General features: G+C 41.1%; 1 protein-coding gene and 2 long non-coding RNA genes across 9 annotated transcripts in view; 2 read left to right on the top strand and 1 right to left on the bottom strand.

The window, feature by feature from the left end:
- Window positions 1-20,428, bottom strand: part of LOC144026613 (uncharacterized) — a 33,044-nt gene extending 12,616 nt beyond the window's left edge. Inside the window, exons 1-2 of one of the 6 annotated variants that reach the window (XM_077533458.1) lie at window positions 20,245-20,428; window positions 10,795-17,170 (exon numbers count right to left, since the gene is read on the bottom strand). Coding sequence is in view for 1 of the 6 variants with exons in the window: in XM_077533441.1 (XP_077389567.1) it covers window positions 3,447-3,522 (76 nt within the window). In the remaining 5 variants the exon portion in view is untranslated. Of the gene's footprint in view, window positions 1-1,854; window positions 2,049-3,446; window positions 3,983-10,794; window positions 18,236-20,244 lie in introns of those variants that run through there. The other 5 variants (XM_077533476.1, XM_077533452.1, XM_077533441.1 and 2 more) reach the window with 5 other exon arrangements.
- On the top strand, window positions 5,648-7,365 carry LOC144026727 (uncharacterized). The gene is made up of 2 exons (XR_013285284.1): window positions 5,648-6,626; window positions 7,113-7,365. It is a non-coding gene; the product is annotated as an uncharacterized LOC144026727 (long non-coding RNA).
- LOC144026731 (uncharacterized) overlaps window positions 11,378-20,695 on the top strand; it is a 38,161-nt gene continuing 28,843 nt past the window's right edge. The window contains exons 1-3 of one of the 2 annotated variants that reach the window (XR_013285287.1): window positions 11,378-11,511; window positions 11,819-11,911; window positions 12,048-12,119. This is a non-coding gene — a long non-coding RNA (uncharacterized LOC144026731). Of the gene's footprint in view, window positions 11,512-11,802; window positions 11,912-12,047; window positions 12,120-20,695 lie in introns of those variants that run through there. The other variant, XR_013285286.1, reaches the window with a different exon arrangement.

Here is a 20,695-nt window from a genome sequence, read left to right as displayed (position 1 = left end):
GCTGTTGAGACTTGTCTTTTTTCAAATATGAATTCATTCCATCCGAAGCCTTTGAGGTTTTCCTACTTGTGGTGCTTTGTGTTTTGAGTATGCTTAACTGTGCCATTTTCTCCACAATTTCTGTATTTAGTTGTAATTGTTCCTTCCTTTTACGCAGTTGCTGTTCCTTTTCTTCCAAGGCATGTTTCTCATCCAATAGTCTTTGTCTTGTGGCTAAAGCAGCCAGCTCAGCTTCAGCTCTTAAACATGCAGATGAGGTTGTAGAGCGCATGCTACAAGAGGTTTCATGGGATCCAACATTGGAGATACTGTCACTTGGTTTTATGTCGTCTTCATGTGCATCACAAACATTTGACGCAGGTTGGTTTGTTTCCGTTTGTTCCACAATTGTTTGTTCCACAATGAACTTGGTCTCATTCATTTCAGCGGTTTCCTGTTCAATTTCTTGTATCCAGCGTTTTGTTTCATTTTGAAATGTTTGAGCATATTTCATTACACTCGACAGCCATTCCACTTGTTTGTCCATTTCATCTTGTGGCAGAAGTGGTAACAATTCATTATGAACACTGTAAGCACATTCACAAAGTCTATTCAATGTCCCCAATAATTCCTTTATTTGAAAAGCATTTTCCTTATTAGCTCTTTCATATCTGGTATCAATCCTTTTATTTTATTCACAAATCCTTTTCGTTTATTTTGCAATGTTTCCAACTTGTAAACCAACGCCTTTTCAGTGAGTTTACTTTCTCTCCTTTTCCTTGTTTCCATTTCAGAACACGAGGCTCCACTATTTGTTTGACTCATTTTGACCTCCTTATTAATCAGCTTTCCAAAAATGCATCAAATAAATCCACAGTGTGTGACGTTAGGGCTTTTAATTTCAACAAAACAGCGTCATCATCATCATCATCATCTTCCTTTGAAACTCCAATCGCATCGCATTATTTAATTCACAACAACGGACTTCATTCCAGCGCGCATATAACAAGCGCACGCACGGGCCACTTTATCCGATGAGCATTTATTCATCCAGCTACTTCCCAGCAGCAAGACACTCCAACATTAAATATGCACAAGTCGGATTCCTTAACCACAAGCAAACAAGAAACAGGTGGCTTACCTGTTTTTAAGGTGGCGTTTGGGTGTGGCACGGTGCTCCGCGTGAACGACGTAAGTGGTGTGGCAAGGTCGCACTTACTTTGCGATGTCCGGACTCCTTCGTGGCTTGTATTGCGAGTGATGTCTTTCCTTAGATGCCAGTTTTTTTGTTGACAAAAATGTAGCGACCCCAAGCAGCCTTGTCGCTTCCGAGAGTGAGACGGTGGGTCCTGTACTTGATGACGCGCTGTGTTGCGATGTCCGGCTTGTGAAATCAAAAAAGAGGCACGATCGAGTCTCAAATGCTCTTTGGTGGATTTAATCAACTTTTTATGGGCAATGGTGCAGAACCGCCATACAGGTTAACGGGCTTGCGTTGTGTCTTGCGGTCAACAAAAAATACGGCTACCCAGCTCGACTCACTACTAACTGACGGGAAACACGTCTATTTGAAGCTCCCGGCAATCACCACCCGTCATGTGACCAACACACCCACACATCACCATAGCAACCACACACACCAGGTGACATATACTATGGCGACTACAGTTACCATGAAACAAACCAGTAACTGAAGCTATCTATTTATGGAAAGGAAGAGAAAAAGTGGAAATAACGTTTTTTTTTGTACAGCTGTACTATGACTAAACTGTAACTGATATGAAGTTGAAACTGAAGCAGCCACAGATGTCACAATATCAGACTACTAACCGCGCTTCCTTCGACTCAGCAGCCAATAAGTTTCTCACATCTTACCTTCCAGAGAAGCAAAATTCTGCTGAATAGCTGTAAAAAGATTAGAGCTACTAACAGACTGTTAGTACAGTTGGACTTATTTACAGCTACATGGCAACTTGTCTATGCAATCACAATTGATAGGTGTGTACAGCTCCCAATAGGACTGGAGGATCAGTATCTTTAAATAGAAAGGAAGCATAGTAGCTGTATGGGTTAGAAGCCAAAGGACATATCATACAAGTCATAGTTATGATGCTATTCTTCCTTTACGATGATGTATGTTATTACTTATGCTGATGTATGTTGTGTTCAGTAAGAAAGTCAGTCAAGCAGTGTTGAGCTGCAGAGACACACGGTTTTCTTACCGTGTCTCACTGTATATTTGTTTTGTTAGTAAGTAAATCAATCTTAAAGACAAGAATGGACTCAAAAGGATTCTTAACAACAATAGGTGCGTTTCCATTACCCTCAGTTTTGCGCAAAAGGCATGTTTCGCAAAAGTAAGTTGGTAATGGAAACACCGGATTTGCGAAAAAACTCTCAAATATCGCAAAAAAAGTGTTTGTGCTCTCATGAGGTGGTTTTTGAGACGTATCGAAAAAGAAGTATTTCACAAAAGTGTAATGGAAACACTTTTTACGCATTAGTAGTCATGTGATACCCGCCCGGTCACGGAGGAAAGGAATCTAACACGTTGTTTATACGTATTTTTAATAAACTTGCAATTACTATTTGTTTTGAGAATGATTAATTTCGGTTTTGTATTTTTGTTTTACATGCTGAAGTGATTTGTATCAGCTACTGCACGTCATGAGCGCAAAAGAGAGAGAGGTTTAATCGAGCGAGCTTCCTTCGAGAAGTTGAAGTAGAGGAGAGCTTGAAATCCTGTCATGTTATGTCTGGTTAATTTAGCAGGGAGGACGCCAGAAAACATCAGAAACTTTTAACAATTTGTAACCCGCCTTTTACCCAGCTACATTTTAGGATTACAGGAAGTAGGAAGTACGGTGCCACTCGCTTTTGTGTCAGAACTGCTTGCAATGCCGACTGCCGAGGGGCACACACAACAACACCAACACTAAATGCCCGAAACCGCCCGATGAGGGGTGAGTGTTTTTTTAAAGTAATATAACTACACCGGGCGTCCATCTACCGTAAACATCATGAGCACCTCCTACAGAACAGCGAAGTCTCGCGAGACGGGACATTCCGAGAATTGCGCCTCAGAAGCGAAACTCTCGTCAATGGAAACACCGACAATTCGAAATTGTACTTTATCGAAATACAATTTCACTTTTATTTTTGCGAAAAAGGGTAATGGAAACGCACCTTATGATGAAGTACAATAGATGCGCGTAAGCCAGAACACGCAGCAAACTGCACCTACAAAAGTGTCATGTTTTGGTTTTGTGAGGGTGAGATTTTGTTTTCTTTTGGTGTTTTTGGTTGTTTGTCATGTGTTCCTTGTCTCTTCCCTTGTCCCGTTATGTCTAACCACGTCCACCTGTGTCTTCCCTTCCCAGTGTATCCACCAATCAGCTTCCCTTGCCACTTGTGTCTTGCCCAGCTGTGTCTTGTCATTGTCAATTAGCCTGTGTGTATTTAGTTACCTGTTTTCCGTTCAGTTCTTGTTGAGTCATTGTGCCTGTTGTTGTTCCCGTTCCTGTTGTTGTCCCTGTGTTCCATGCCATGCCTTCTGTGTTTTCGACCTTGTTGTTTTAGTCACAGAGTACCTCGTTTGCCTTTTTGTTAATTAAACCCCTTTTTTTTACTTGCATCCCTTCCTTGACCTGTTTTTGTTGCCCCCTGCATTTGGGTCCTCCCTCCAACACCCCCACATCGTGACAGAATGACTCAACCAGAACTGGACCCAGCGGGGGCAATGTCCGAATTGGAGCCCTGGCAGAAGGAGGGGCTTGAAGCCGGCGCCCGAGCCATTGCCGGGCTAAAGGAAGCACTGGCTTTGGTCCGTGGCGTCTGGAGTGACTGGTCAGACAGGCCTCAAGGCCCTGAACCTCATCTGCTGCGGCCTCTCGCCCTTGAACCTAGCCTGCTGCAGCCTCTCGCCCCTGAACCTCGCCTGCTGCGGCCTCTCGCCCCTGAACCTCGCCTGCTGCGGCCTCTCGCCCCTGAACCTCGCCTGCTGCCGCCTCTCGCCCCTGAACCTCGCCTGCTGCCGCCTCTCGCCCATGAACCTCGTCTGTTGCGGCCTCTCACCCCTGAACCTCGTCAGGCGCCGTCTCTCGCCCCTGAACCTCATCAGGCGCCGTCTCTCGCCCCTGAACCTTGTCTGCTGCGGCCTCTCGCCCCTGAACCTTGTCTGCTGCGGCCTCTCGCCCCTGAACCTCGTCTGCTGCGGCCTCTCGCCCCTGAACCTCGTCTGCTGCGGCCTCTCGCCCCTGAACCTCGTCTGCTGCGGCCTCTCGCCCCTGAACCTCGTCTGCTGCGGCCTCTCGCCCCTGAACCTCGTCTGCTGCGGCCTCTCGCCCCTGAACCTCGTCTGCTGCGGCCTCTCGCCCCTGAACCTCGTCTGCTGCCGCCTCTCGCCCCTGAACCTTGTCTGCTGCCGCCTCTCGCCCCTGAACCTCGTCTACGCCTGCAAGCCCCTGAACCTTGTCTGCTGCCGCCTCAAGTCCCTGAACCTCGCCAGGCGCCGCCCAAAGACCCTGAGCCTCGCCAGGCGCCGCCCAAAGTCCCGGAGCCTCGCCAGGCGCCGCCCAAAGTCCCGGAGCCTCGCCAGGCGCCGCCCAAAGTCCCGGAGCCTCGCCAGGCGCCGCCCAAAGTCCCGGAACCTCGCCAGGTGCCGCCCAAAGTCCCGGCGGCGCAAGCCCTGCGGCTGCCTTCACCTCTCGTCGGGCGTCGAGGACGCCCTCCTGACTGGCCCCGCTGGGACTCTCTCGTCGGGCGTCGAGGACGCCCTCCTGACTGGCACCGCTGGGACTCTCTCGTCGGGCTTCGCGGACGCCCTCCTGAACGGCCCCGACGGGACTCTCGTCTGGCGCCATGGACGCCCTCCTGAACTGCCTTTTGTCTGGGACGGATGGGTGGGCCGTGTTCCCACCTCCGTGCCCCTTTCCGCCCGCCCTTGTTTTTGGACTTTTTATGTTGGTGGGACGTCTGGAAGCCGTCCCTTGAGGGGGGGGTTCTGTCATGTTTTGGTTTTGTGAGGGTGAGATTTTGTTTTCTTTTGGTGTTTTTGGTTGTTTGTCATGTGTGCCTTGTCTCTTCCCTTGTCCCGTTATGTCTAACCACGTCCACCTGAGTGTGTCTTCCCTTCCCAGTGTATCCACCAATCAGCTTCCCTTGCCACTTGTGTCTTGCCCAGCTGTGTCTAGTCATTGTCAATTAGCCTGTGTGTATTTAGTTACCTGTTTTCCGTTCAGTTCTTGTTGAGTCATTGTGCCTGTTGTTGTTCCCGTTCCTGTTGTTGTCCCTGTGTTCCATGCCATGCCTTGTGTGTTTTCGACTTTGTTGTTTTAGTCACAGAGTACCTCGTTTGCCTTTTTGTTAATTAAACCCCTTTTTTTTTTTACTTTCATCCCTGCCTTGACCTGTTTTTATTGCCCCCTGCATTTGGGTCCTCCCTCCAACACCCCCACATCGTGACAAAAAGTAAGAAAACCTTGTGTCTCCGCAGCTCAACACTGCTTGACTGACTTTCTTACTGAACACAACATACATCAGCATAAGTAATAACATACATCATCGTAAAGGAAGAATAGCATCATAACTATGACTTGTATGATATGTCCTTTGGCTTGTAACCCATACATAACCCTAATTGTTCTCTATGCATAGAAACAATTACAACATACCGATGGCTCCAATCCAGTTTATATTGCCTCCAGAAGACATTGATCTGATGCGATTCCTATGGTGGTCAGAGGTAGACACAAATAGTGCTCTGACAGCGTACAGGATGCTTGTGCATATATTTGGTGCTACTTCATCACCAAGGTGTGCTAGTTATGCTCTCAGACGTTGTGCACAAGATAATAAGGATCTCTTCGATACCAAAGTGGTCGACACGGTACTGCGAAATTTCTATGTCGACGACTGTTTGAAATCAGTCAGTAGCGTGGAGGAAGCTATATTTTTGTGTCATGACTTGAAAGCTGTTTGTCAGTAAGGGGGCTTCAATTTGACCAAATGGATAAGCAACAGTCGGATGGTATTGGCAACCATACCTGAAAATTAGTAAAAGAAGCAAAAGACCTGGATCTAGATGACATAACCGAATCACTCCCCTTGGAGTGCAATGGTGTGTACAGACAGATTGTAAAGTGTATGGAACACGAAAAAAAGTCACCCTAAAAGTATTTTTTTTTAAAAAGAAAAAAGAAAAAAAAAAGAGTACAAGTACAAATAATATGATTTCAATGATTACTGTGTTAAAACGCAATACAAGTGCTTGTAAAAATGAGATATTTATCGTGAATTTCCAAAACATGGCAGCTTACTGGCGACGCCCCCTTTTTTCGAGGCAAGACACTCGTGACATCACCGCGAGCACGGAAGTTGGCGAAAACAATACGAGGATATGGAGAACTACACGGATAGTAAGGGGCTTTCTGACTCGCTATCAAGTGTAGATTTGGAATTTGACGTCCCCGACTACACAAGCAGTCTTCAGACGAAGATATTTCAGCCCAGGAATGTATCCAGCTGTATCGGTTTGAGCCTTTTCTTGATGAAGGTGCTGGTCGTCTGCGTTACAATGAAGGTGGCTGTGACCAGTTTCAAACTGCCGAGGTAGAGGACGACATCGGCAGGCTCCAGAACACAGACTGGTAAATCTTACTCTTCATTTTAAAAGGAAATTATGGACTAACAATGCTGTTTATATTTTTGTATGGGCGAAATAGCAAACGCTTTGTGGCCAAAATGTAGCTTGGTTTAGTCCAATACACTCAAATTATTATGCTTGTTATAGTAAAAAGCTAATTTATATTGGTAGTAGCAAAATAGAACTTATCCATCTTAAAATGCAAACCAAAAACTAAATGCTGCTTACTCGCTGTCGTAAGAAGTGAAGCCACCACTGCCCCTTTTACATTGGCACATGCCAACCACTGTGAGACTCATTTCACAATGGAAAAAGTTTACAACATGCATTTTGGAAATTAGATTGACCTCATACCAGTCAGATGCATGACACTTTTTTTCTCCTAAAGTGCTTGAAATACATAATCCAAGTAATTCTCAAATAATTCTTTGTAAATGTTATAAATGGCTGGGGGGGGGGGGGGGGGGGGGGGGTTGCTTGTGCTTTGCAGGTGTACCTGTGGTAACTATGTAGCAATGGCAACAGTGAAGGAGAGCGTTTGCTGTCAGAGTCCGGAGCGCAGCAGAACCAGTGCATCACCCATCACTGGACGTTCAAAGCGGTCTGCCTCAGTGTGGAAGTCTTGCAGACCGCTTACCGATTCCTTCTTGTGTAGTGTCAGTAAAAAGGAGAACATTTCCATCGAATGACTACAAAGGATACCACGAAATATGATGTAAATAAATGCAATTATACAAAAGAAATACATGCCTTTTTCTTTTCATCCAAATTATAAATGAATAGAGAACAATCAGCTATGCCTATAAATTTACAATTTTATTTTACAAATGTACAAATTGCATCTTGCGAGTCGTCAGTCAAACTATCCAGTGATTCATTTCCACAAAAAAAAAATAAAAATAAAAATATCGAAAGGCAGTAGCTCATTGCGCTTCCTACAATTGGTCACAAAATCCAATACCCGAGTCTGAAATTGTCATGTCTAAAACTCAGCTATTACTCCACTGAAAAAGTTAACGGTAAGTAAAGTGTGAATTGTATGACCGCACAGCCTCTGCCTAGTCTGGCTTCTGAAAGCCTGCACACAGTGGTCGGCATTCGTTCTGCATTTCCTGGTCCAGCGGCAGCTTTCAAGGAGTGTGTCCTCATCCAGATTGGTCCCCTGACAGATGGTCTCCACAATCTTCTTAAGATCCTCCACATATTCTGTATTCTGTACATAATAATATACCCATTGAATTATTTAATCATGTTGTGCATATATGCAAAATAATTAGAATTAACTTTCATTTCTATTTCTACTTTTTCCCACTATGTTGTAATTAGATTGAATTCTAATTGTGGATGTTGATATTTCAAATAAAAAATACATGTGAAATGTTGGCTGCCCCAGGACTTTGCGCACAATACAGGACCGTCCCGGAAAATTTGAATATTATGGCTTTTTTTTTTTTTTACTTGGTCTGAGGAAATATTCTAATATTTTGAGATAGGATATTTGAGCTGTAAACCCTAATCAGCAATATTAAAACAATAAAGGCTTGCAATATTTCAGTTGATTTGTAATGAATCCAGGTAATATTTACACATATACAGCCATTTTATTCTTTGAAAAATGCACAATACAATTGTAAATTACATGTACATGACAAATTTGAACACTAGGTGGGGTGAGTAATTTGTTTTTCCATAAATTGGTGTGTTATCAATCATGTATAGTGTACAATAAATGTACTCACATTTTGGATGCAAACGCCAGATACATCACCCAAATCATCTTCCAAACATGTCGCCTGTGGAGCACTTTCATTCGACTCATACTCACTCCATAAGCATCTCATCCACCATCTGAAACAAAGTTTGAGCTGTTGTTAACTTCAACACATATGCACAGCACAATACATAATACAAAATAAAATAGACAACAGATGGAAAGCTAGCAGTTCCTCATTAGAAATTGGTACCTTTTCATTGACTGTATATTAATTTGGCAGTGGTTATTTTTGCCATGAGCTGCTAAAATAAGTGCTGTTAACTTTCTAGATTCTAGTTCTTACCCCACATTATAGCCAAGTGACAGCTTCAGGGCCGGGAGCGGGTCAAACGAGTCTTCCTCGAAATGAGCGCTGTACAACACTGTCGTTGGAGTCAGGTGTCCATTTATCTCTCGTCTGTTGTACTTGCTTTGTCCATTTTTCGCCAAGAGCTGCATCTTGAGGGAACTGAAAAAGGCTCACGCCACCCTCCCTTCGATTACAACAAAATCCGGTCACGCAACGAGACGGCGTTGTAGAAATTCAGTTGATGATAAAACACACCGCAGTCATAAGCTTGCAGTGGCAAAGCAAAGACACTCACTTCCGTTCTTCTGCTGATGTAATATCCGATTCGGCCGCTGGAGCGCGCCAAATGGCCAGATTTTGCGCGGGTAAGATAAAAATAAGGAAATACTCTTTTAATATGTTTTGACTCGACGAGCCGCCCATTTTGTCGTGTATATTATATCGTTCCAAACAACATATTAAAAAAATGTCCTGAGCTGTCCCATACACTTTAAATACAAAATTAACCTTCATGACAAACCACTCACAAGAAGAAATATACTTTCTATGGTGAGCTCTATCTATGACCCGTTAGGAATGCCGGCACCAGTGGTTCTATCTACAAAACAAATTCTACAAGAGTTGTGTAGAATGAAGCTGGGCTGGGATGACAATACCGGATGTCCTCGCCCAACAATGGATTGAATTGATGAATAGCTTGGTACTACTGAATGAGTTTGAAGCAGATAGGTGTTTCAAGCCAGCACATTTTGGAGAGTCTATCTTTGCTCAACTACACCATTTCTGTGATGCTAGTGAAGATGTCTATGCAGACCCGTCACCAGAAAGAAATTGTAGGAGGGGCATTACCTTTTTTTTGGGGGGGGGGGGGGGGGGGACACTTCATCAACCTAAATGTAATGTTCATCAGGTTGAACAGTGGCATTGTGACAACTGCAAAAGTGCTCAGAAATATTTTCTGTCACTTAAAAGCGGCAGTTCAATCAATAAAGTTAGAGTTAAAATTTGTTTTTATAGTTGCATGACTTTGTAATATTGGAAAGCTTAATGGATTTTGATTTTTATCTTTCTTATTGTGTTTGCAGTGGTTAAACTAGTTAATATTTTATGACATTACAGATTAAAAAACACCAAGGTTGGATAAGCCTTCAAATGTTTAAGATGGTGAACATTTGACTAGTTCTATTTCATGACTTCCTTTCTTTTCTTTTCTTTTTTACATATTTATAGTAAGTGCATGCACAAAGTGTGGTACCCTTACATGAAAGAATTGCTGAATAAAATCAATTTTATCTCCAGTTGGAAATGATTTCAAACATGACAATCAACCGGAATGAAGCGTGTACCTATACGCATACAGCCTGTTCGAACAATTCTTTTGCTTTCAACCTTTCAGAACTGTTTCTTGTCAATTTTATATTTAGGTAAAATGTTTATATAAATATTCTATGCCATACACTTAATTGAATCATTATTTTCCTATTTTAAAATGATGTGATAATCTTCAAATGGTGTATGATAGTGTGGGTTACAATAACACAGCAACACAGCTATATATATATGTGTGTAGAGAGAGAGAGAGAGAGAGAGAGAGAGAGAGAGAGAGAGAGAGAGAGAGAGGCGGTTTGTGGTGTGAAAGTTTGCAAATGAGTGAAAATGTTGCAAATGTTGCGAAAAAAAGTTGCATTTGATGGGCAAACAGATGCAGAGATTTTGTTTTGTTTTTCTAGCCATTCAATTCTTTCTATTGATTCACTCTTCCAAAAAACTAACAAACAAAATGAATAAATCGTTACTTAGTCGTTGGCCTTTACGCAGGCAAAGAAATCATGTTTCAAAACGATAGTGAAAAGAATGAATCTCATTTCTGATTCATGAAAAGCAGCAGTGACTATTCAGCTTGTCAGACCAGATAGAAATAGAAGTGGACACCTCAAAACTGACAGTTTGCCATTTCAATGAACTCAGCATGTTTGGGGAATGTGGGAGGAATTCACAATAGGAGAAAAACATTCTAATCTGTCGCAAAGTCTTTCACTATAGAAATGAAAATAACTTTCTGTCTTTCTTTCTCTGGAAAACCTTTCAAAGTTGACAAAGTGAACTTACAGAGTAGCCGTCCGTCAGGCAGGCTCAAGTTGGCTGTCCTGCTCTGGTCGTCATTCCACCGTGTGTGGGTGTGTGTATGTGTGCGTGCATCCCCCATGACAAGTGTCGCACTCCCACTGAACCTTTTACTCAAAGTGCAGGTGGGCGGGTGGCTGGGGCGTGACCCGAGAGCCGCTTTGTCACGTGCGTGCTTGCATATTCATTGTTGCATTACTGCCATCTTCTCAACTTCACTTCACTCGGATTCAGGGCCGGCCCAGGCTACAGGCGAGCTAGGCGGTCGCCTAGGGCGCCATCTTGTGGAGGGGGCGCCAAATTGCAGAAAGGAAAAAAAATAAAATTTAAAAAACACAAACACAAAAAGCCCTCCCCCCCCTCTCGTGTTTTCTAGCATAAAATGTTATATAGCAAATATATTTTATTGAGTTCCTTTTTTTTTTTATTACTTCTATTTCAAATAAATGACTGTGAGTTCACGACCTGCTGTCCTGGCGCCCTGAACCTGACCCGCTGCTCCCGCTTACAATGAATGAAAGGTAGGGGGAGGGGTCGTATATCATCTCAGAGTGTAGTGAAAGCACTTTAGAAAGATAGATGGTTGGCACACTTGTGTTGTTTATACATTGACATCGACAACAATGAAAAGGTCCAAGCCTTCACGTGCTGCATTAAGAAAGCGGCGAAAGGAGGAGGAGGAAAAACGGGCCCAGGGTAGAGGTATGTATGTCAGTCAATCATCATTGTTTATAAAATAAACACGAAAATAGCGTTAGCTTCTTAGCTTGCTTGTAACTTGTTTACTGCACCATTACATCCATGCTAGTAGCTACTTTGCACACAAGAGTGGGGCAACGCTTGCTGAGTTTAAACTAAAACAGCCAGTAAGTCCAGATACCTGCAAATGGATTTGCACAAGTCATTGTTTCACATAACCACATTAATTTATTAATTTATTGAAAATAAGAATTATGTGCTGGTTTAATGTAAACATCGATATAGTCAATGCATTTTTTTTTTTAACTAGATGCGCTGAGAAAATATTTGCAGCCACAACAAGCACCTGCAGAAGCTGTGGTAAACAATCCTTCAGTGTCATCTTCACCAAAGGCTACTGAATGTAAGTGCATGGATGGTGCATTTAATACAAACAGCCATAATTTCTGACATTGTATTCTATCATAATGCAAATGGTTTTGTTTTCCCTGCTTTAACACCAAAATAATTTGAAGTGATGTATTTTGTTTAATGTACAGCTGAAGCAACAGCCAGTCAAGCACCAATCAGCAGTACTTTGAGTGACACAAAGCTCGATCTTCTAGATCCAGGTGACTATTTCAGTTATATCAGCTATTGCTGCATCATGTACAGTGCTCAGCATATATGAGTATACCACCTTTGAAAAATGTAAAGATTTTGTTCAATATCTCCCCGCGACCCTTGTGAGGAATAAGCGGTCAAGAAAATGGATGGATGGATGGATGGATGTTCAATATCTCAATAAACATAAGAACAATTTCCAAAATATTGACAAAATGTTTTCTGTAGAATACGCACTTGACTCACAACATGAAAGTAAGGTTGTAATAGGATGCATAGATTACAAAATCTCCAATTTAATCAAATTAACTAATGCAAAAAAAAAAAAAAAAAAAAAAGCAACCCACAACAAAAACGACTACATCTAGTATTTTCTATGAGCTCCATGACTGTCAAGTTATTCTACTCAAGTGCAGTTCCTCCAACTTGAAAGAGAAACAAGCGTCCACTTGAAGACTCCAACTGGGATTCACTCAATGACAAAAGTTTTTCTTTTCTTCCTTTTATTTCAATTTCAAGGTATTGACCATTAGTCGACCATTAGGTTGCCCATTAGGTGAAAAACCTTTCAAACAAGAAAACAATATACACAAAATATTACAAGCACATTGAAACAATCTAGACTTATCAAAATACATCCTACATTAACATTTCCCATATTCAATACAAACCATTTTATATCAATACAATGACTCATTCAATAAACACATTAAGTTAATTTTTTTTAAATCATTTACATTAGTTTTTAATACATAACTCAATCATGTTTTAAACTTATTTAATTGCAAATATTTTTTTCCTATTGTTTTTTTTCCCCCATTTTATCTTATAACATAAACTTAAATCAATGCTACCACCTAAGCCCTCATTCAACTCCTCCCTCAGAATCATCACAATAAACTCTTCACCACGTGTGACTAAAAGCAGGCTAGAAACCGAGCATATCAATTCAAACAGTTTAACAATTAACCAGCAACCAACATCCTTATAGTAAACTCGCACTCCTAAACACCGTGCCTCTCACCAAGTCACTTTAACAGGCCCGGATACATTCAAACTCAAACAATTAATCACACCCAAACAATTAGCATCGCTAGACAAACACTAATATATATTGCTCTTACCGGCTGCCTCTTCAATTTTTGTGGAAGCTTGCCCTGCACTCTGATCACAACACATCTGTCAGTGATACTCCAGAGTGTCATGGTGCTGCTAGGTGGTTGCTAACTACAAGGCTGACTTTCATCTGACACAAAGTGGTGCCACGCCATAAATGCTCTGGACAGAACAGGTGGCCTACTCCCATCAGTCTAAAAATCATCTACATTTGTTGACTAATTTTAGTTCCTACTTTCATATTTATTTTCCAACATTACAATATTAATATGCTTAACTTAATATTTACTTGTATAAACATTAATCACTCTATAAAATTAATTATTTTTTAAGACAACAGGTTTGGCTTCACAATGACTGTTATGGGAAGCAACATGTCTGCTAGGCCTGGAATTAACAAGCCTTTTTCTCGGGGTCTACTTATTTGTGCAATATGTACTCTCATAAATTAAAAAACAAAAAACAAACTCTTAGCAGAGATGCAGTCATTTCTTACCTGGCCAAAATCCAATATGTCAAGCATGGAACTTTTAGTTTTTCTAGAGGAGAAAAAACTTCGAGAAATCTATCCCAACATGTGGGTAGCACTCAGAGTGGCCGCTACCATACCAGTGACTGTAGCATCAGCTGAGAGATGCTTTTCCAAGCTTAAACTAATAAAAAACTATTTAAGGTCTACCATGTCACAAGAACGGCTAACTAGAGTGGCACTTATCAGCATCAATCAAGAAGTATCCAGGCAGCTATCCTTGGACGCACCAATTGATGCCTTTTCTGCAAGGAGGTCCCGGCGTGCACTATTTTAAGTATTTGCCGTTATGTTCCTAAGTTATTTAGTGAAGTTTTTTTGCACACTATTCACATTATCTGTGAATCACCTTATTGCCAAAGTTTTACGATATATCAAAGTTTGTATATTGATACATTTACTATTTTTTGTATCTTACACAATTATTAATGTACATAGTGAAAACATTTTGAGGTTTTAAATACTGTCATTTTGCAAAAATTGCAATAAAAAGTTGCATTGCATTGTACTTCTGTTATTTTTCTTATTTTTATTTGTTTGTGGAATTTGGTATTTATTGTGTGGTGTGCTATTAAATATAATATATCTATAATTTTTTTTTTGTGTTTTTTTTTTATGGGATTGGGGGGGGCTACCATGTACATTTTCGCCTAGGGTACCAAATCATGTAGGGCCGGCCCTGCTCGGATTGATGTACTTTTGTTTTCTTTCTTTTTCCGTCATTAAATAAATGAAGTCACACCTCAGTATCCAAGGCATACCACATCATATCCCTGTCCAACATGTTTCTAAAGAAAGGAACTGCTCATAATCCAAAGCATATCACAGTATCTGTCCAACCTCTCTCTATGATAAGAGCTCCTGATCCAAAGCATGCCACATCAAATGTCCAAAAAGAACAGCTCGTGACCCAACACATTCCACATCAGGTGTGTGACATTTTACTGTACATCACGTTGTGTCTCAATACTTTTCCATGGAGCTGTCAATCTGACCATTCCAAAATTACGTCCAAAGTAACCTTACAACTACCTGTATATTAAAAAAAAAAAAATAAAAAAAAAAATAAAAAAAACTATTATGCCTGAACCAAATTAATTTAAACGCAGGTGCCTTTTTATTTATTTATTTTTGTTTGTTTATTTTGGGTGTGTCAGATAAATGTCACATATTTCCCCTTTGATCCACTCGTTTACCTGTCAAGTACTGCTCAAGCGAGGTGATGATTAACAAAAGTGAACCAGGAAGTTAGCTCTAACAATTTTTTTTTAAAAAAAGCAAACCTCACTGTTGCGCAACATCAGCCAATTAAACTAACATATAAAAAACACCACTGATTCTTAAAAGGCAACACATGACACTCAAATCGAATGTGAGTCCAATTGGAAAATGAAACGTTCACAACACTCCATTTCATTTATAAAACAGGACAGGCTATTTGAAATGAAAAATTACATTGCGATGAAGTGAATTACAGCATTTGTTCTTTAACCAAAACACTTTTATCTCATATCACCTTGTTCCACTGGAAATAATGAAAATATGAATCACTGATAGCCTCTCTTCCCAAAAACAATAATTGTTGTCATGGCAAAAATTGTTTTTTTCTGAGCTGTGTATAAATGTGTGAGACTGTCAGATGTTGAACATGTCTTCACTGTCATTACAAATGTATAAAGACAAGAGCGTAATGGGTTTTATGGGATCGTTTACGCACTTGTATCTGCAGAGTATGAAGGGCAGTGTTTAAATGGTGCAACTCAAAGGATTTTTATGAAGCTGTTTGTCTGCTGTTGTGCTAGAAGTGTATTTAAGTGCCATTTTCTCTGTCAATTGGTTCTTTCAACAAAGCTGTGGAAAAATGGAATTGATTATCACTGTTCAGGATTAGTTTATTTTTGTTGTTTTGTTTTTGTATTTACAGCTCACTCACACTGACAAGTACGGTCTCACAAGTGGGGAAGCAAACTCACGCTGCCTTCCCTGCAGGCAAGTGACGGTGCCACTCCACCACCCGGAGCAACTCCATGTGGAATTCTCTGTAGCAAAGCCTCCAGGAAGGTGGCCTACCTCAGAAATAATGAGATTAGGGTCGCAGGGGCCGTGTAATATTTTACAAGTAACAAAACCTAGAAAAAAACAAAATCTCAACAGTGTACGGCAGGTTTTTTTTTCTTTTTTTTTTTAATGCAGCTTGTTTATATGAAGTTCAGATGAAGGTGACAGAAATAGCTCCTACAGGGTGAGAAGTTCATGTGTTCAACTTCAGACTTGTCTTTTAACAATTAACTCATTCAGTGCCATTGACGGCTATACACGTCAAAGTAGGGCTGTGCAATAAATTGAAATTCAATCATAATTTCAATTATTACACTCCACAATTAAAAAATCTGCATAATCGTAAAGTAAAAAGATTGAGTTGTTTAAATGTATACATTTGAACCTTTTTTTTAATTTTAAAATAACTAATTTGATCAAAAGGAACTTGCGTAAATATAGTGTTTCAAATAATTTTATTTGTCTTAATATTTTTTTTATTTGTTTTTTATGTTTAAAAATGTTCTTGTTTTGTACCAAAAAAAATAAAAAAATACTGCCCTACTGCACAGTTCTTATGCTGCACTCCAACTTTCACGTTTTTGCCAACATAAATAAATATATATTATTATAAATTCTGTTTGGTCCAAAACTTATTTATAGTGTTTTTTTTTTTTTTTTAGTCCTAATATTTTTAAACGCTTAAACATTTTCTTGTTTTGTGCCAAAACATAAATAACCGTTTGAATAATTGTGATTTCAACTATTGCCAAAATAATCCTGATTATTATTTTTCCCATAATCGAGCAGCCCTACGTCAAAGATTTACTGGGCTGGCAGTGAATGAGTTAAGAGCTTTTCTGTTCTAGCTCAACAGAGAATTATCTTATAAAAGTTTATCTTCAAATGACAAAAGGTCACAATAAACAATATAAATGCTATGCTGGTGCTTACTAAATAATTAATTTCCACCACAGCACTATTCCTTATTCCTCAAGTTTGTTGGGTTTGGGTTAGTTTTGCTGTTTTGTTTTGTTGTGTTTTGTCAATCATGATCTGTATTTTGTTTGGTTAGATCTCAGTTGTCATGTGTCCCAGTTGTCATTGTGCTCATCATCCCGGTCCCCTTGTGTCTTCTGCTACTTGTCATATGTCCAGGGGTGTATTTCACAAAGCAGATTCAACAAACTGTGAGAATAACCATAAACAACGAGTTGACATACAGCTTTGGTACTGGCGATTTACGCAGTGTACTGCTGCACACGTAGTCATTTCCGGACACAACGCGAAGTCCAAGAAAGGTTTCCTGGGAGGAGCAAGATGGCGGCCAAGCGACTTCAAGTCTTCCAGTCATTTTTTTTAGGTCAGTGAGGAGCCCTGACAAATACAAAAGTTCAAAGCATAGTAAGAAGTACTACAAGGAGATGTGGCGTTTACGACGCGAAATAAGGTACCCATTTTATGCCAGCAACAACAATAAGATGCAGTCAATATTTAACTATTTTGGCACAAAATGCAGTACATATCAAACACATTTGGAGGTTAAAACAAGGTAATATGTTTAAATTTACCGCTTGTAAAAGTAGTCCAGGCAGACAGTCATCATCGCCGACATCTCCCTTCGCCGCTTCCGGGTCCTCCGGGAGGCGCAGCGGTGATTGGTCAAAAGTAAGCCCACCGGCTTGGACCCGACTGGCTCAAGTGGGCTGACTTTGTGCTTACTTTCGCCGAGGCCGGTCTGGCTTACTTTGGGCTTATTTTGTACTTACTTTGTCGCTAACATTGGAGTGTAGGAGGTGCTGGTTCTCATGGGAAATGTGGTCTTCCTTCACGCAAACACCACCGCTTTTATCCATATGGTGCCGTTATAATCAATGAAATCTGAAAGTTCCTTTGTGCTGCTTTAATTCTACTTTTCCAGTATGCCTTTTATTTTGACACTCGTATGATAGTTTAAAATGATCTAATGTCTTGGAATTAAAATCATACTTCAACGCAATGATTATTTCACAAACGTCAATGTTGCAAATGATGTGATGTGATTGATGTAAACTGTAATGTGTCCGAAAGGGAAAAAAAATGAATAAACTAAGAATGTAATGTTTGTTTTATGGCATTTATTGTGCGGGCAAGCCATAAAGTAAGCTGCATGGGCAATACACGGCAATGATTTGTGTAGGAAATGGGAGACCTTATCAGACACGTCAATCATTTTCCCTTCGACAAACACGTTTTGCGTGTTATATGGGGAAAATGTTCCTCGTTCTTCTCGGAAGATTAAAACACTTTGGTGATTCACAACCACTGAAGAATTTGTTTATGTGTGACTAACTTTTTTTTTCATCCAGCTATGCTGCTTTCACTAAATAGCTTAAATACAATTCTCTCTCTCTCTCTCGCTCTCTCTCTCTTAATAGCTTAAATACAATTCTCTCTCTCTCTCTCTCTCTCTCTCTCTCTCTCTCTCTCTCTCTCTCTCTCTCTCTCTCTCTCTCTCTCTCTCTCTCTCTCTCTCTCTCTCTCATAGTGCCATATGGGTTGGTTGACATACGCCTATCATTTTTTTCATTTTAACTCCCCACACACACATATGTTTTTTTCTTTTACTCAAGAGGTTTCCGGTCATGTGACCTATTGACCCCAAATCAGTGCTAGATCATAGCTCCATGATAGCTGGTTGGTTATTTTTCCCATTTCAACCTTTCCCTTGTTTTCAATGAACTTAATATTGTATTGTATGTACATTCAACTTGCTCAATACATACATATACATATTTACCCCACAAGAGTGCATACCCAATGAAACGTGAATTGGTGCTGTATTATAGTGAAACATCCATCCATCCATCCATTTTCTTGACCGCTTATTCCTCACAAGGGTCGCGGGGGGTGCTGGCGCCTATCTCAGCTGGCTCTGGGCAGTAGGCAGGGGACACCCTGGACTGGTTGCCAACCAATCGCAGGGCACACAGAGACGAACAACCATCCACACTCACACCTAGGAACAATTCGGAGCACCCAATTAACCTGCCATGCATGTCTTTGGAATGTGGGAGGAGACCGGAGTACCCGGAGAAGACCCACGCGGGCACGGGGAGAACATGCAAACTCCACCCAGGAAGGTCCGAGCCTGGACTCGAACCGGAGACCTCAGAACTGGGAAGCGGACGTGCTAACCACTCGACTACCGTGCCGCCCTATAGTGAAATATAATTTAAACATTTTTTCAAAAAAATAAAAATAAAAATAAACAGCTTGCCAGTGACATTTTATTTTGAAAAACGAGTGTTCTCCGCGCCAGCGTCCAATCCGTCCATTCACGCACACTAAATCATAGAAATGGGCGAACAGAAAGGGCAAATTTGAAATGAAGAGCGGCTGGCTTTACTCCGTAAAAAGAAGAGGCGGGTAGATTCGCAGCAATAGTATTTAATACAGATCTATCGGTGGCGGCAATGCATTAGTAATCCGACCTCTGTACAACACAACAAAGAAGACGCGCTTCCGCTTAGGAATGGATAAACCGAGGCCTTCCGAAACAATGAACCACTTTCGAGCCAATTGACCTTTCGCATAAGCTCCGCCCCCCTTAGTTACTGTTGCTAGTCCGTCAAGCTTGGTGACTCCGACAGCACAAGCCGTGACGGGAAGACTTACACCGGCGTGTATTAGTGATTTCTTTTGGAGCAATACCAGTGCAATATCCTCCAGATCGAGGCAAAAAGGTTTACAATATGCAGTGGAGGGTTATAGTCATAATATTAAATTAGCCAGCGAAAGGGAAACATACAGGACGCACGCTAAATCTGAGAAAACCCCACGACCTATACTTCAGATGCAACCAGCACAGCATTATGGACCAGTCGTGCTCTTGTCTAGTATTGTTAAAATATGAGGATTACTGTTAGGTCAGCAAGTTAGCTAAACCTCGGTGTTTATAGCTAGCTAAACATTAGTGGGGGGGGGGGGCTGCTCCCTTGTCTGGTTCAACACTTGTACAGCAAGCACAAGGTTGGGATACTCCGGAGACGGGTGTCACAAAATGCTGCATGAAAAATGAAAACAAGATAAGCTCGGGGCACTTATTAGGACGCTAAGTTTTCCAAAATTGACCAAGCTTTGTGTTAACGTTAGCTCGCAACATTTAAACAAATGCAAAAGCTAACAGAAGACATTAAACTAACATTAACCACTGACTGAACAAGCTTAACTTAGATGGCAATGACATTCTAGTAATATATATATACGTGGTAAGGGGGGGGCAACAAAGTCGATTCCCTTTCCCTTTGGGTCACCGATATGCCTTTATTTCACTGTGGCCCCCGGATCAAGCATTTATAGCGGGACGGCTGTAGCACACGTTCTTTTCTTTGATATCGTTTTGTTATTGCCCCGAAAGCAAACTACACTACAGCTAGCGAGTTAGCCCGATAGAGTTAGCATAGTCTTACCTTAGCACAGTCCGATTTACATACTCCGTAGGCACGCCGCTTCATCATTTTGGAGGTCCGGAGCTTGTTAATGGTTGTCACTCTTATTCCGTAAAGTTTTATGGTGGTTAGCAGTCTCGTAAGCCATCAAATAAAAATCAATCAGACTATGGACGTCATCGAGAGCTGAGTAAAGCATGACGGACGATGCTTACATAGCAACGGTTGCTAAATGTGTGATTGGTTAATGCTCGTTTGGGGGGCGGAGTTTGCGAAAGGTCAATTGCCTTTCTTTGCCGTAAAACGAAGCACTGCTTCGAGGCATTTGACACACTGCAAGAGCTCCATCTGCAGGTCAAACCTGCACACATGGAATTTTTAGAATCACTAGCTGTTTACAAAGATTCAAAGATTCATGCCTCGGCATTTCATAAGTTCAATTAAGTTTCAGTAGATGTCTATCTTTTTCAAC

Source organism: Festucalex cinctus, chromosome 1, assembly GCF_051991245.1.
Source record: "Festucalex cinctus isolate MCC-2025b chromosome 1, RoL_Fcin_1.0, whole genome shotgun sequence".
Taxonomy (NCBI): Eukaryota; Metazoa; Chordata; class Actinopteri; order Syngnathiformes; family Syngnathidae; genus Festucalex; species Festucalex cinctus.
Note: the sequence above shows the minus strand (reverse complement) of the source record. Positions and strands in the feature narration are given on the sequence as shown.